Here is a 13,078-nt window from a genome sequence, read left to right on the forward strand (position 1 = left end):
CCGCACTGTGTCCTCCTTTGAACTCCTGGGCACCCTATCCATATAACCTAGCAGCTCCTCAGTCTTTGGGTGCATCATAGGTGTGTCACAGCTCAAGGGTGAATCTCGATCTTTTAATCTCAAATCCCCTGCAGGATACAGAGGAGGGGCTCGGAACAGTTTGTAGGGCCCAGGAATAGAAGAACTCTGGTTTATACTCATTACTGCTCACAGGGCCCCATTCCTGCTTCCTGAATCACCCCAGTTCACACGCTGCTGTCCTGAACCACACTGAAAGCCCCGGCTCTGTCTGTCCACTGTCCCCCTCTGGCCTGAGGCTCTGGAGTCCTTCCCATGGCTTTGCTCTGAGACACCGTTGCCTTCCTGCCTCACTCCATGTGTGCCCCGTCCCTCTGCTTCCCCCTGACAGCTTCCCCTCTCCCACCGGGGACTGATTTCCAGGGACAGAAAACCAACCACAATCTTCGGCTGTCAGGAGAGCGAGCAGATCTAGGGCAGGAGGAGAGGACGTGGTGAGTGGTGGGCTCAGTGGCCCCAAGATGCCCCTCACCAGCCACATTCCCCCTTGCAGGAGCGGGAGGCCACCCACCACCATGAGCAGCACCCTGTCACCCACAGACTTCGACAGTTTGGAGATCCAGGGACAGTACAGTGACATCAACAATCGCTGGGACCTGCCCGACTCGGACTGGGACAATGACAGCAGCTCAGCCCGCCTCTTTGAGAGGTCTCGAATTAAGGCCCTGGCAGGTGAGATCAGGGGAGGGCCTGGGGAGATGCCGAGGATGCTGGGGACAGAAACTTGTCATGAGGAGCCCTGAACTTCATGGGAAGGCCATTTTCCTTTCTAAGCTGCTACACTAGAGTGGGAAATGCAGACTGCCCTGTCAAACCCCGGGTCCCCAACTTCAGCCTGAAGAACAAACTTCATGCAATCCAGAATGTTCCCCAGCTTCCTTCCCCACAGCATAGAGAAGTCATGCTGACTCTCTGGCCTCTGTCCCTGAGTCATGTCCCTAATTCTTTTGCCCTTTGTCTTGCTATTCATTTCCACCCACCTGTCCTTTACCTTTCATCCCCTTGTGTCTTCATTGATTCCCACTGTCATCCCTCACACCTGTTCTCCCTCTCAGTCCATTAGCCTCTCCGCTCCCTCCCCACCTGTTCTTTCCACCTGCTGCCTGTTCCTCCCATTATTTCATCTACCTGTTCCCCGAAGCAGGTGCCTTCTTCCCTCCCCTGGTTTCCCTGGTGTGCTTTCTGCCTGGCTCCTGCCCTCCCCTACGGCCTGGGCTCTCCCCTTCGCTCCTCCAAGCACAAACAAACCCGTTGGACAGGCCTCCCTGAGTTCCCTGGAAGAATTGTCATGGCAACAAGAGTGCAGCTGCCACCTGACACCACCAGTGGCTGGTTCTGCCTGCGTGGGGCTGAGTCACCCACACACCCCAGGGCCACCCACCCATCAGACTATCCTACTCCATCCCACCCTTGTCTTTCCCACTGATCTGCAGGCTTCCCAGCCCAGTGCAGTGGGAGGGTCCCATCCACTCCCTCCTGAGAGGCGGTGCTTTCAGCATGGGTGGGATGGCCTCCTGCAAGAAGGGAGACACTGAAGGGGGTGGTCCCCATGCCTGGCCACCCTTTTTACAGAATCACCCGGGCTGATTTTGTAAGTGCAGGTTCCCAATCCCCTTCCTGGACACTTGAATTAGAATCTTCAGATACATGGTCCCGAAATCAGGGTTTTTAAGCTCTCTGGGTAATTCTTTTCAGCCAGCCCAGCACCAGGCTAAGGACCCCCATGTCTGGGGACCCCTAATCATTTTCTCCTGGGTTTCTCTGTCCTTCTGGTTGGGCCTTCAGGCTAGCTTGTAAAATACTCCTATCAGTGCTTCTGTAGATGGGAGGAGACAGAAGACATGGGTTACAGAGCATGTCACCTCTCTGGGGGAACGCTTCCCTGGTGCCCTGACCTTAGATGCATGTAGCCTCTCGACCTGCCGTGATGTCTGCAAGCACACCACACATGACGCCGGGGACTGCTGCGATGTCTGTGCCCCGCGCTGTCAATGGGTGCTTATGTCCACCACTGAGCTGGGCTCCCTGAAGAGGCCCCTCTGCACGGGCTCTGCCTCGCACGGCACCCCGCACTAGTGGGTGCCAGGCAGATGCTGAATGAATGAAGGTGGGAGAGAGGCAGGGTAGGCTGTAAGGGACAGGAGCTGAAGCCCGAGCGGGGGAGGAAGGGAGTCTGGTAGAGTGCCCAGCGGCGGGTACACTGGGGGCCTGGTGGGCCCAGTGCCCAGGAAGGGCAGGAACTGAAGGTGACGAAAACGAGCCAGTGGGAGGGATACCACCGCTGATTTCACAGATAAGGGGACATCGCCATTTCTCTTTCCCTGCTCTCTGAGCTGGGGATCAAAGCCCAAGTCCTAACGGGGCACCCCCCAGCGTCCCACAGACAGGGGCCATCCTAGTCGCACGTGAAAACCTTCGGGAAGCAGGACTTTGTCTGGGGAAGCCCTCTGTTGCTCTTCCGCGCTCTTAGGCAACTCGGAGCCTGATGGGCAGGTCTCGGAGAGGCTGGCGGCTCCCTCCCGCCCCCGCAGGGCCTGGCCCTGCCCCAGCCCGCAGGCCCCGCCCCCACCCCTCCCCCGGGACTGTCCAACCTGTTTGTCTGGAGCTGCCCCTGTCTCTTCTCCCCACAGCAAGGTGCGCCCTGCTGCCTGTCTGGGAGTTCGGCAGCCCAGACATCCTGTAGCTCCTTTTCCCAACTTCTTGAACTTCTACTATCCTTGAACCTCCGCCCGCCACCCCCTGGGACCCCAGCCTCTCCCGATCCCAGGATCCAGGGGAGGCAGAACCTGCTGCCCTGCCCCCCCCTCCCTCCGTGCGGACAGGGCATGGACTCTGGGTCCCAGGCCCTGTAGGAGGCAGCAGGCACCATGAATGGGAATGGAGTGAGCAGGGTGCCCGGGCACAGCCTGAACGGGGCTGGTGAGTTTTACTTTGAGGCTGTGGAGGGGTCTCAGAACCCCGGGGGGCTCCTGCTCTCACCAGCCGCCTTCATCAACCCCGCTCAGTATGCCAGCGTGCTGGAAGGACGCTTCAAACAGCTTCAAGGTGAGCCGCTTGGGCAGAAGGGAGTGGGGAGAGGGGACCTGGGGCGTGGGAGAGGAGCCAGAGCGGAGAGCTCAGAATGGAACATTGGCTGTGACTCAGGCGTCTGTGTTGGGGGCCAGTGTGCCAGGGGAATAATTACAAGTGGCCAGAAAATACGTGGATGCTGACAGCATGGGGGCAGGCTGGGACCCACTCGCTGGAAGGGCCTGGGAGAGCGTGAGTGGGTGTGACCGCCCGGCCTGCGGGGCGCGGCACAGCCTGTGAGCCCCGGCGAATACCACGGGCGTGGAGGCCGCGGGCGAGGCCGGGAAAGGCAAAGACGGAGGCCGTCGGCACCGGCTCCCTGACGCGTCCCCTTTCAGTGGGCATGAAGACGAGGGCCTGCTGGGATATTTGTGGAAGCAGAGAGGGGGAGTGAGCCAGGAGGCCAAGGGACCCGGGCTTGCTAGCGTTGCCCTGGGTTTCTGCGTGGGTGTCTGAGTGTGTGTGAGGGGCGATGCTGCGGGACCGGGGAGTGTGTTGGGGGGACTGGGTGCAGACAGGCCCGGGTATGCGTCCGAGCGGGCGTGTGTTCATCTGGCACCAATATTTCAGTGTGTCTCGGGAAGGCCCTGTGTTCTGCGGTGGGGCTTGTCCGGGGGTGTTGTGGACACCTTACAAAGTGACACTTTGACGCTTGGCTTTGCACATTTTTCTCTGAGCTGCCACTGTTTCCATGTCTTCCCCTTTGATTCGGCCCGTCTGCCAATGTAGCCTCACCCCAGTGTGCCTGGCATCAGGACAGTCCCTGCAGACCCAGAAATGGCCGGTGGTCCAGGAAATCCCTGGCTCAGTCCATAGACCCTGAAAAGAGGCCATAAAGGCACCCTCCCCGCAGATGCTGCAGAGCATGGGCTGTGCCGCGCTGGGCAGCTGTCAGGACCCCAAGGTTGGCCCGGGTGCAGGGGTTGGCGGTGGGAGAGGCAGGACTAGACATGGGTGTGTCGCCGTGCTGTGTGGGTGAGGTGCGCAGGAATGTGAGGTTGAGGGATGAGTCTTTCGGTTTCTGAGAGGCCGGTCCTGAGAGGGGAAACAAGCAACTCCTCAGGTCTGGCCACTTGGGCTGGGTCCTTGCACTGGGCTCCCCTGGGGAGAACTGGCCGAAGCAGCATCCAGTGGCCTGAGCTTCTTCCCTCACTTTGTTATTGGTGACATTTTTAATTTTTCTTTTTCTGCGGGACCTAAGAGCATCCCCTCAGCTGGCCCTCCCTGTGGACCAGGCCACAGGACATTTCCTCACATTTTTTGAGATGATTGACACCTGACTCTGCCTGACTACCCCCCTCCCCCGCCCCACAACACACACATACCCCATGTTTCTTTGGCTCACCCTTCTCTCTGTTCCCAACTTCAAGACCTTATTTTTCTTTCTTTTAAAAATCCTTTTTAAAAATATATTTTTTAATTTATTTCAGAGAGAGGGGAAGGGAGGGAGAAAGAGCGGGAGAGAAACAGCAATGTGTGGTTACCTCTCACACACCCCACCTAGGGACCTGGCCCGCAGCCCAGGCATGTGCCCTGACTGGGAATCGAACCAGCAACCCTTTGGTTCGCAGGCCAGTGCTCAATCCACTGAGCCGCACCAGCCAGGGCAAGACCTTAGTTTTCTTAACAACGTTGGAATGTTGGCTTCCTGGGACAGCATCCCTGGCAGCCCATTGAATGAACCTGCCGCAGAAAAGCCCATCTCTTCTTTAAATTATCCCAGAAGAGCAAGCTGGTTCAGGCAGCCCTGCAGGCTCCATAATGTCACATCCTTCTAATGGCCACTTGGAAGAGCTGCTGCTGTAATTTAAGTCCACGCCCTCCCATTTGTCCCCCACCCAAAGAGAACAGCCACCCCGCCTGCTGGGCCGGAGCCACTTTTCTTGGTGTCAGATCACACCTGTAGAACAGAAACTCATCGAAGGACTGTTTGGTGCCAGGTGCCTCACACGTCTGTCCCGTTTAATCAGCACAGTGACCCGCTGAAGTAGAAAGTATTCTGCCCATTTTACAGACAAAAGTGAGGCGGTGGTGGTGGAAGGAACAGTTTCCCTCCTGTTACACAGCAGCACCCTGGTCCCAGACTCCAGCCCTTCCCTCCGTGCCCCGCTGCTTCTGACTTCTCTCAGCCCTCCTTTTCAAAGCCTGCTTCTTTCTGTCCTTTGCCTTGCCTATGATCTCATTCCAGTTGCTTCATTTCCCTGCTCTTCAAGTTATTTCCCTCTCGGCCACCTTTCTCCCCCATCCCTGTCCCCAGAATTCACCTCTGGCCTCTCAGGCACCACCCCCCTCACCCCACAACCCCACCAATGGGAGGTTGGAAGCAACTGTACTTAAGGACAGAAATGACCCCGTGTTGCCACCACAGATGAGCGAGAAGCCGTGCAGAAGAAAACCTTCACCAAGTGGGTGAACTCACACCTGGCCCGGGTGACGTGCCGGGTGGGAGACCTGTACAGCGACCTCCGGGATGGACGGAACCTCCTGAGGCTCCTCGAGGTGCTCTCGGGAGAAACACTGGTGAGCTGTGGGAGCCTGAGAAACAGTAGTCAAGGGGACACACCACAGGAGTGTCCCTCCAAGAGTGATGCCTTGGAGCAAAAAGCATTGGCTGCGCCCAGCCAAGAGGATGGTTTCATTCTGAGAGGCTTTGCTGCATGGATTAAACAGGAGCATTGCTTCATGGAGATAGAAACAGTGGCCCCATTGAAAACATTTCTTTTCCCACCCACTCTGGGTGCAATTAATTCCCTTGGGAATCTTAATCTGGCCCAAGCCTCATCTGCAACCTCAGCTTTGGCTCCGTGAACTTGGGCCCAGCCCCAGGGCAGCCCTCATGTTCCTGAGGGAGGTCACGGGGAAGGTGTACAAAGCAGGGCCCCAGGGAGGCAGGAGGGAAGGAGAAGGAGGAGGCCCACGCTTCCATGCCTTTGTGTGCCCTGACCCTCAACAGCCAAAGCCCACGAAGGGCCGCATGCGGATCCACTGCCTGGAAAACGTGGACAAGGCCCTGCAGTTTCTGAAGGAGCAGAAAGTGCACTTGGAAAACATGGGCTCCCACGACATTGTGGACGGAAACCATCGTCTGACCCTTGGGCTGGTCTGGACCATCATCCTTCGATTCCAGGTACCCCAGCCCGGTGTCACTCAGGAAGTGCCCAGCACCTCGGTGCTGCACTCTGAGCGGTCACTGCCCATCCGTGGTGTGATCAATATACACATACGGGTGTAGAACCTTGTTAGCAATCGGAGGACTCCTCATTAAACCGGGTAGAGACGGATGTGGCAAGTTCCCTGTGTCATGGTCTGTGCTCTGGTCACGTGCAGGAGGGCCACATGTTGGTCCCAAAGGTACTAGACGTTTTACACGCTGGTTCTTCACCACTGAGAGTGTTAGAACTACATTTGGGGTCTGACCACTGGCTCAGTCTCCTGCCTCAAACTGCTTGCCTCCCTCAAAAGATCAGCCACCCTGCTCTGCCAGCCCTAAGCAGAGCTCCGTCTGCTTCACCTTTGAAACTCAACTCTCAGAAAACGTTCGCTCGTCCCCGTGAAGTTCCCCACCTGGAGGAACCTGCATCTTCCACTTCAAGGGACTTGCGCTGTCCTGACTTCTACCCCTTTGACCCGATGTTTTATGGCCGCTAGCCTGGGAGGAAAGGTCCCCAGGCTCGCAGGGGTCTAAAGAGCAGTTTCCTGCCGAGTATCTCTGAGCATCTCCGGTCACTCCAGGAGCCCCTCTCCAGGGAGTCAAGGCCTCCCTTCCCGCCCTCTTAGATCCAGGACATCAGTGTGGAGACAGAAGACAATAAGGAGAAGAAGTCTGCCAAGGACGCGCTGCTGCTGTGGTGCCAGATGAAGACCGCGGGGTGAGGCTGCCCGGGAGCGTGGCCCGGAGGGGCCGGCGCCCGAGGCTGTGCAGTGGGGAGGGCGGGCTGCAGGGACCACAGGCTGGGGGTCTGTCCTCCAGGCACGGGCCGGGGCTGGGACCGACTCACTGGTTTCCTGGGCCTCTGCCCGCAGGTATCCCAATGTCAACGTGCACAACTTCACCACCAGCTGGAGAGACGGGCTGGCCTTCAACGCCATTGTGCACAAGCACCGGTGAGAGGGCGGGGCCGGCGGGCCGCGGAGCTGCGGGGGGTTGATGACCCCGGCGTATGCCCACACGTAGACGGGCAACGGGACGAGCTCCGTGGCAGTCCTGAGCGATGGACGCTGGGAGAGGAGCCAGGACGTGGGCACGGTGTTGCAGAGAGGGCTGGCGATGGGAAGCAAGGGGCGCGGGAACAGTGAGTGTGGACCCAGGTGCCTGGTTCTGGACCCACTGGACTTAGTGACAGGGTAACACAAAGAGTGGCTTTGCTTTTCCTTGTTAGGATGTTAGTTGTTTTTGATACTTCTATATTCCTTCCGTCCCAGGCCAGACCTGCTGGATTTCGAGTCCCTGAGGAAGTGTAACGCGCACTACAATCTGCAGAATGCTTTCAATCTGGCTGAGAAGGAGCTGGGCCTGACGAAGCTGCTGGATCCTGAAGGTGGGCGGAGCCATATAAACACAGGCTGTCAGGCAGAGACCCAGGGGGTTCCTTTGGGGAGTGATGAAAACGTTTTGGAATTAGATCGTGGTGATGGCTACACAACCTTGTGAGCTGACTAAGAACCGCTGCTGAAGAGTATACTTTCGAAGGGTGAACTTTATGCCGTAAAAATTATATCTCGATTTAAAAAATTTTAAAGCTGTAGGACAAACGGCAGCCCTGTAACAGAAAGAGTCCTGGGAGGAGGTTCTGTCCCAGACCTACCACGGAGCAGCTCTGTGACTTGGAGCCAGTCGCTTGGCCTCTGTGTGGCTCAGTTTCCTCATCTTCAGAATGAGAAGACTGGCCTGCGTTGTCTTTAAGGGCCCTTCTTATTCCAAAGTCAAGCTACATGGCCTGGAGGGCTCCCCAGGCACGGAGCTTGCAGTCAGCCGACCCTGCTAACTGGCCCCGGTGACTCTGATCTTAACGCTGATGAGACTGGTAACAGCCACCGGGCTCTTATTTTATACCTGGCCCTGCACTTGACATGCTGTAATTAATTTAATCCTCACAACACGCCCTTTGGAGTCAGTATCATTATTATCCTCAGATAATGGAAGAGAAGCTGGGCCTGTAAAGGTTAAGTGACTTCCCCAAGGTCATACTTAGCTGGTGGAGCTGAGATTCAAATTCAGGCAGAGCCTGTTTCCTTAGCCCCCTGTCTGGAGAGCAGAGGGCAGTCTTGGTGCAGCCAGGAAAGGGAAGGAAGGAAGGGCCCAGTGACATCCCTGCAGGCAACACTCCCTCTTAAGGTCCCCAAGCAGATCTGGATCTTGGTTATTTTCCATCCCCACCCCCATAGCCCCATGTCCTATGTCCTCTTAGTCCAGAATGACAAATACCAGCTAACTAGTGATGGGAGGAGGCCAAATGCAAGGTTCCTTGTAGAGCATTTGAGAAGCACAGCTGGGGTAAAGACCAGGGAAGTCAAGTGAGGTGTCCTGTCACTTTCTGCGATGGCTCCCGCCGGCCTGTGGGTTTTCGGAGGTGGCCAGGGGGGCTTCCAGGCCCATAATCTTCCTTTTTGGAAGGAAACGCTGTGGCCTCAGGAAGGAACCCAGGGACTCCAAGTCATAGTCAGCCTTGGTCCTTGCGGTGGGAGCTGACTTGGCTGGAAGGACATTTAGCTCCTGGGGCCCACAGTGGAACTTTGGGAGTGAGGTCAGAAATAGCAGGGACCATGCCCTGAGGTGGCCATGAGAACCGACCCCTGGCCCTGCTCCCAGGGCCAGCGGGGCCCCTCCCCTGCACGCCCCGGGCGCAGGAGGCTTTGTGCGTGCCTCTGACTTCTCACACACCTTTCCAGCCAGTGAGCCTGTGATCCATCCCCGCACGGGGAAGCTCTTTGCTTCCTTGTCTTGCTTCCTCCAAACAGCTATATTTGGTCTCCATCTGGAGTGCTGGGAAAGCTCCTTGGGCTGCTGGGGTTTGTGCCATGCTCGTTTTAGGAGGAAAAAAACTTAGCTTTCCATGCCCTTTTAGTCCATCTGGTTTATTTGTCACTTTGCTCTGAAGGGAGCGGGAGGACGGAGAGGGTGCGGCGTTGGGGTAGGAGGCGCAGGTTGCAGGTGTACTTCTGAAGGCGGGTGTCTCATCTCTGCCTGACCTGAGTGTGCTGTTTCCTCAGACGTGAATGTGGACCAACCAGATGAGAAATCAATCATTACCTATGTGGCTACTTACTATCACTATTTCTCCAAGATGAAGGCCCTGGCTGTGGAAGGCAAAAGGATTGGGAAGGTACTGTCCACCGCTGTGCAGGAGGCGGGAAGGCCAGCTGAGGCCTGGCCTCGGGTCTGACTCCCCTCCAGCAGGGGCAGGGGGGACTGCAGGACTGGGCCAGGGGGCCTGCGGGCAGGACCCCACATCGCTGTCGCGCAGGTGCTAGACCATGCCATGGAAGCGGAGCGCCTGGTGGAGAAGTACGAGTCGCTGGCTTCAGAGCTGCTGCAGTGGATCGAGCAAACGATCGTGACCCTCAACGACCGGCAGCTGGCCAACTCCCTGAGCGGGGTCCAGAACCAGCTACAGTCCTTCAACTCCTACCGCACTGTGGAGAAGCCGCCCAAGTAGGTGCCCCTGGGCCGCGACCTGCTTCCACAGGCCTGGCCGGAGCTCTGCTCCCCAGGGAGGAAGCCTAAGTCAGGGCGGCCTTTTCGGGGGGAAAGCTGGCAGTGCATAAATGTAGGGGAGGCTTGTTTCCCTAGCTCGAAGCGCCAGAAGCAGTTCCCAAGTAAGTTCTTAAAATGATTATCCACTTTTTAAAAAATCATGCTGTGAAAATGATTTGCTAAGGGATGTAGAGTCATGCAGGCCACTCAGATACTGGTCAGGGTCCCAGCTTCCGGACCAGATCGGGGAGACTGGAGCTGCCAGGCAGCATGGCAGCGGGGCTGGTCACTTGCACATTTACAGCAATTAACCGTTTTCAAGTGTGGAACTGCTGTTAGGCAATTCTGTACAATATAGGCTAAAATGTCTGCTTTTCTACTATTGAGCTCTTTTGGTGTTTTTATGTTTTAGCTCCAAAACTAATATTAACCCAGAAAACATCTATTTCTATACATTCCTGGGGGTGATTTGACCCAGAAAGTCCTCTTCTGGGCATTGAACAAAGAGGTGTTTTCAAGGATGGTCATCAGTGTGACCTTTGTAAAAGAAAAATGAGTCATGGGTCAGCCACCGACAATAATGCAGAAGAAGTGTGTTCATTGACATGAAAAGATGTCCATGACCAATAAGCGGAGAAGCAGTTTACAGAGCAGTTTTTTAATGGACAGCAGAGAGCAAAGGGCTAAGTGTCCAGGCTCAAAGTGCCTGCGTTCAGCTCCTGGCTCTTCCATGTAGCAGTTGTGAGTTGTCTTCCTCTCTGCGCCTCAGTTTCCTCAGCTGGAAAATGGGGACAGTAGGAGGATGTAACTGTCAGTGAGAACTAAGCGAGGTAACGCGTGTCAAGTCCCAAACACATGGCCCGGCCCGCAGTGAGAGTCTGGGACACACGTAGCCACAGCTGTGACCTGAGCCCATCTGGGTCAAACAGAAATGAAGCACGTGCATGCCAGGGAGTAACAGGCTGTTTCTGTGTGGTTTTCAGTTGTTTTTAAGTTACGTTCTTCTGACGTGCCAGTATTTTCTGGCCTCCATGTATCGCTTCTATGAGAAGAAAAGCAACCCAGGACACTTCATTTTGAAACACAGAGTCCCTGTGCCCCGAGTGGCCTTTGACTCTGACCCCGGCCTGGCCTCTTGCCCCAGGTTCACGGAGAAAGGGAACTTGGAAGTGCTGCTCTTCACCATCCAGAGCAAGCTCCGGGCCAACAACCAGAAGGTCTACACACCCCGCGAGGGCCGGCTCATCTCCGACATCAACAAGGTCCATGGCCTCCCCTCCGTGCCGCACAGGGGGCCCACCCTTGGCACCAGCCCCTTCCACCCCAATGGGACACTGCTCCCAGATGCCTGCACCCCACCCCGGTGCAGACGTGACTCACACCTTCTCTCATGCGTCTTGCACACCCCACCCTCCTCCTCTTGTCTCTCCATGTGCATTCACATAATAAAATCATACCCCAGTCCCTTACCTTGTTCAGCCTGGCGATTAAGAAAAGGGATAGGTTTCATTCGCCCACAGGACCCCCAGCACAAACAAATCCAGGGGTTTCCATTGTTCCCTGTTCCTCTCTGGTCCTTGCCCATAAGGAGGCGTGGCTTTCAGGGGCCCCACAGCGCTCACGCTGCCCCGTCCCTCTGGCTGCCGTGCACAGGCGTCTGAGCACATTCCACAGATGCACCAGACCGAGCTCCCCTGGGACTCCCCGCGCACTCCAGCCCCCATGACCGCGCCCCGCCCTCACTTCCTGAACCCTGGCCCTTAGCGCTAATCATGCAACCCCCCCACCCCCCCAGGCCTGGGAGCGGCTGGAGAAGGCCGAGCACGAACGCGAGCTGGCCCTGCGCACTGAGTTGATCCGCCAGGAGAAGCTGGAGCAGCTGGCTGCCCGCTTCGACCGCAAGGCTGCCATGCGGGAGACCTGGCTTAGCGAGAACCAGCGCCTTGTGTCCCAGGTAGGCTCTTGGCCTGTCCAGACGGGCGGGGAAAAAGAGGGAACCGAGTGGTGGGTAAGAAGCCCGGCACTGTGGGGAGCTAAGCAAATGAGAAATGCATCCCACAGATAGAAAGCCCAAGAGTCCCAGGGCCCGAGGCTTGAATAGGAGACAGGGCTGGTGGGACGGGACAAGATGGGACGAGATGAGAACATGGGGGTGGCATCTTGCGGTAGACATGCTCCGGAGGGCAGTGGGGCAAGCAGAGGGGGTGTCCCTGAGCTCCCAGCCGCCCCTCTCTGCTGCCCCAGGACAACTTTGGGCTGGAGCTGGCGGCCGTAGAGGCAGCGGTGAGGAAGCACGAAGCCATTGAGACAGACATCGTGGCCTACAGCGGCCGGGTGCAGGCTGTGGACGCGGTGGCCGCGGAGCTGGCTGCCGAGCGCTACCATGACATCAAGCGCATCTCGGCGCGGCAGCACAACGTGGCGCGGCTCTGGGACTTCTTGCGACAGATGGTGGCTGCCCGACGGGAGCGGCTGCTCATCAACCTGGAGCTGCAGAAGGTGTTTCAGGACCTGCTCTACCTCATGGACTGGATGGAAGAGATGAAGGTACCAACGGGACGCCTGTGGTGGGGTTCAGGTGATCGGGGTTGTGGGGGTATGACTGGGGGTACGGTTGTCACTTGCCCGGTGGGTCTTCACAGAGGACGTTCCAGAGCAGGGCCCTGGCCCCAGTTCAGATGAGCAAAGCAGGCAGGTCCCGGTCCTCATGGGGTCACGTTCTAGAGGCGGGTGATGAGGATGAAACCGCGGACCTAGCAACAAGCAGAGCAGCAGGTGGACACGAAGCCTGTGAGGATGCTGGGACGGGGCCGCCTGACCGAGTGGTCTGCTGGGCCTCGCGAGGAAACGCCACTGGAGCTGAGCGCAGAATCACGCAGGAGCCGGCGTGGGGAGAGCTGAGGAGAGGGCGGCCCAGGCGGAAGCCCAGGCCTGGGCCGCGCGGCATGTCAGCAGGAGAGGGGGCTGGTGGGACCGCAAGGGCGGGGAGGGGCAGGGGCATGAGACAAGGAAGGCGGTGGCCAGCACACTGAGGGCCTTACAGTCCTGGTCAAGGACTTTAGCTTTCACTGGTATTTATTCGAACATGACCAGAAGGTTTGGAAAAGGGGAGAGACCCTCTGACTGCCGTGTGAAGAGGGGCTGTGGGCAGCCAGAGTGGGAGCCGAGAGACCAGGTAGAGGCTGCTGTGGTGGTCTAGGCGAGAGACGGGTGCGGACGGGTCTGGAGAGGTGCTGC

General features: G+C 57.5%; 1 protein-coding gene across 2 annotated transcripts in view; it reads left to right on the forward strand.

The window, feature by feature from the left end:
* The window catches only part of SPTBN2 (spectrin beta, non-erythrocytic 2), a 36,375-nt gene that overhangs the window by 6,192 nt on the left and 17,105 nt on the right, over positions 1-13,078 (forward strand). The window contains exons 2-12 of one of the 2 annotated variants that reach the window (XM_090257959.1): positions 572-750; positions 5,516-5,667; positions 6,101-6,274; positions 6,925-7,016; positions 7,171-7,251; positions 7,570-7,685; positions 9,358-9,470; positions 9,612-9,799; positions 10,986-11,103; positions 11,637-11,795; positions 12,086-12,388. In XM_090257959.1, coding sequence (XP_090114085.1) covers positions 594-750; positions 5,516-5,667; positions 6,101-6,274; positions 6,925-7,016; positions 7,171-7,251; positions 7,570-7,685; positions 9,358-9,470; positions 9,612-9,799; positions 10,986-11,103; positions 11,637-11,795; positions 12,086-12,388 — 1,653 coding nt within the window. In that variant the 5' untranslated portion in view covers positions 572-593. Of the gene's footprint in view, positions 1-571; positions 751-2,699; positions 3,124-5,515; positions 5,668-6,100; positions 6,275-6,924; positions 7,017-7,170; positions 7,252-7,569; positions 7,686-9,357; positions 9,471-9,611; positions 9,800-10,985; positions 11,104-11,636; positions 11,796-12,085; positions 12,389-13,078 lie in introns of those variants that run through there. The other variant, XM_090257958.1, reaches the window with a different exon arrangement.

This window comes from Furipterus horrens, unplaced genomic scaffold (genome assembly GCF_987537825.1).
Source record: "Furipterus horrens unplaced genomic scaffold, mFurHor1.1.pri manual_scaffold_2, whole genome shotgun sequence".
NCBI lineage: Eukaryota > Metazoa > Chordata > Mammalia > Chiroptera > Furipteridae > Furipterus > Furipterus horrens.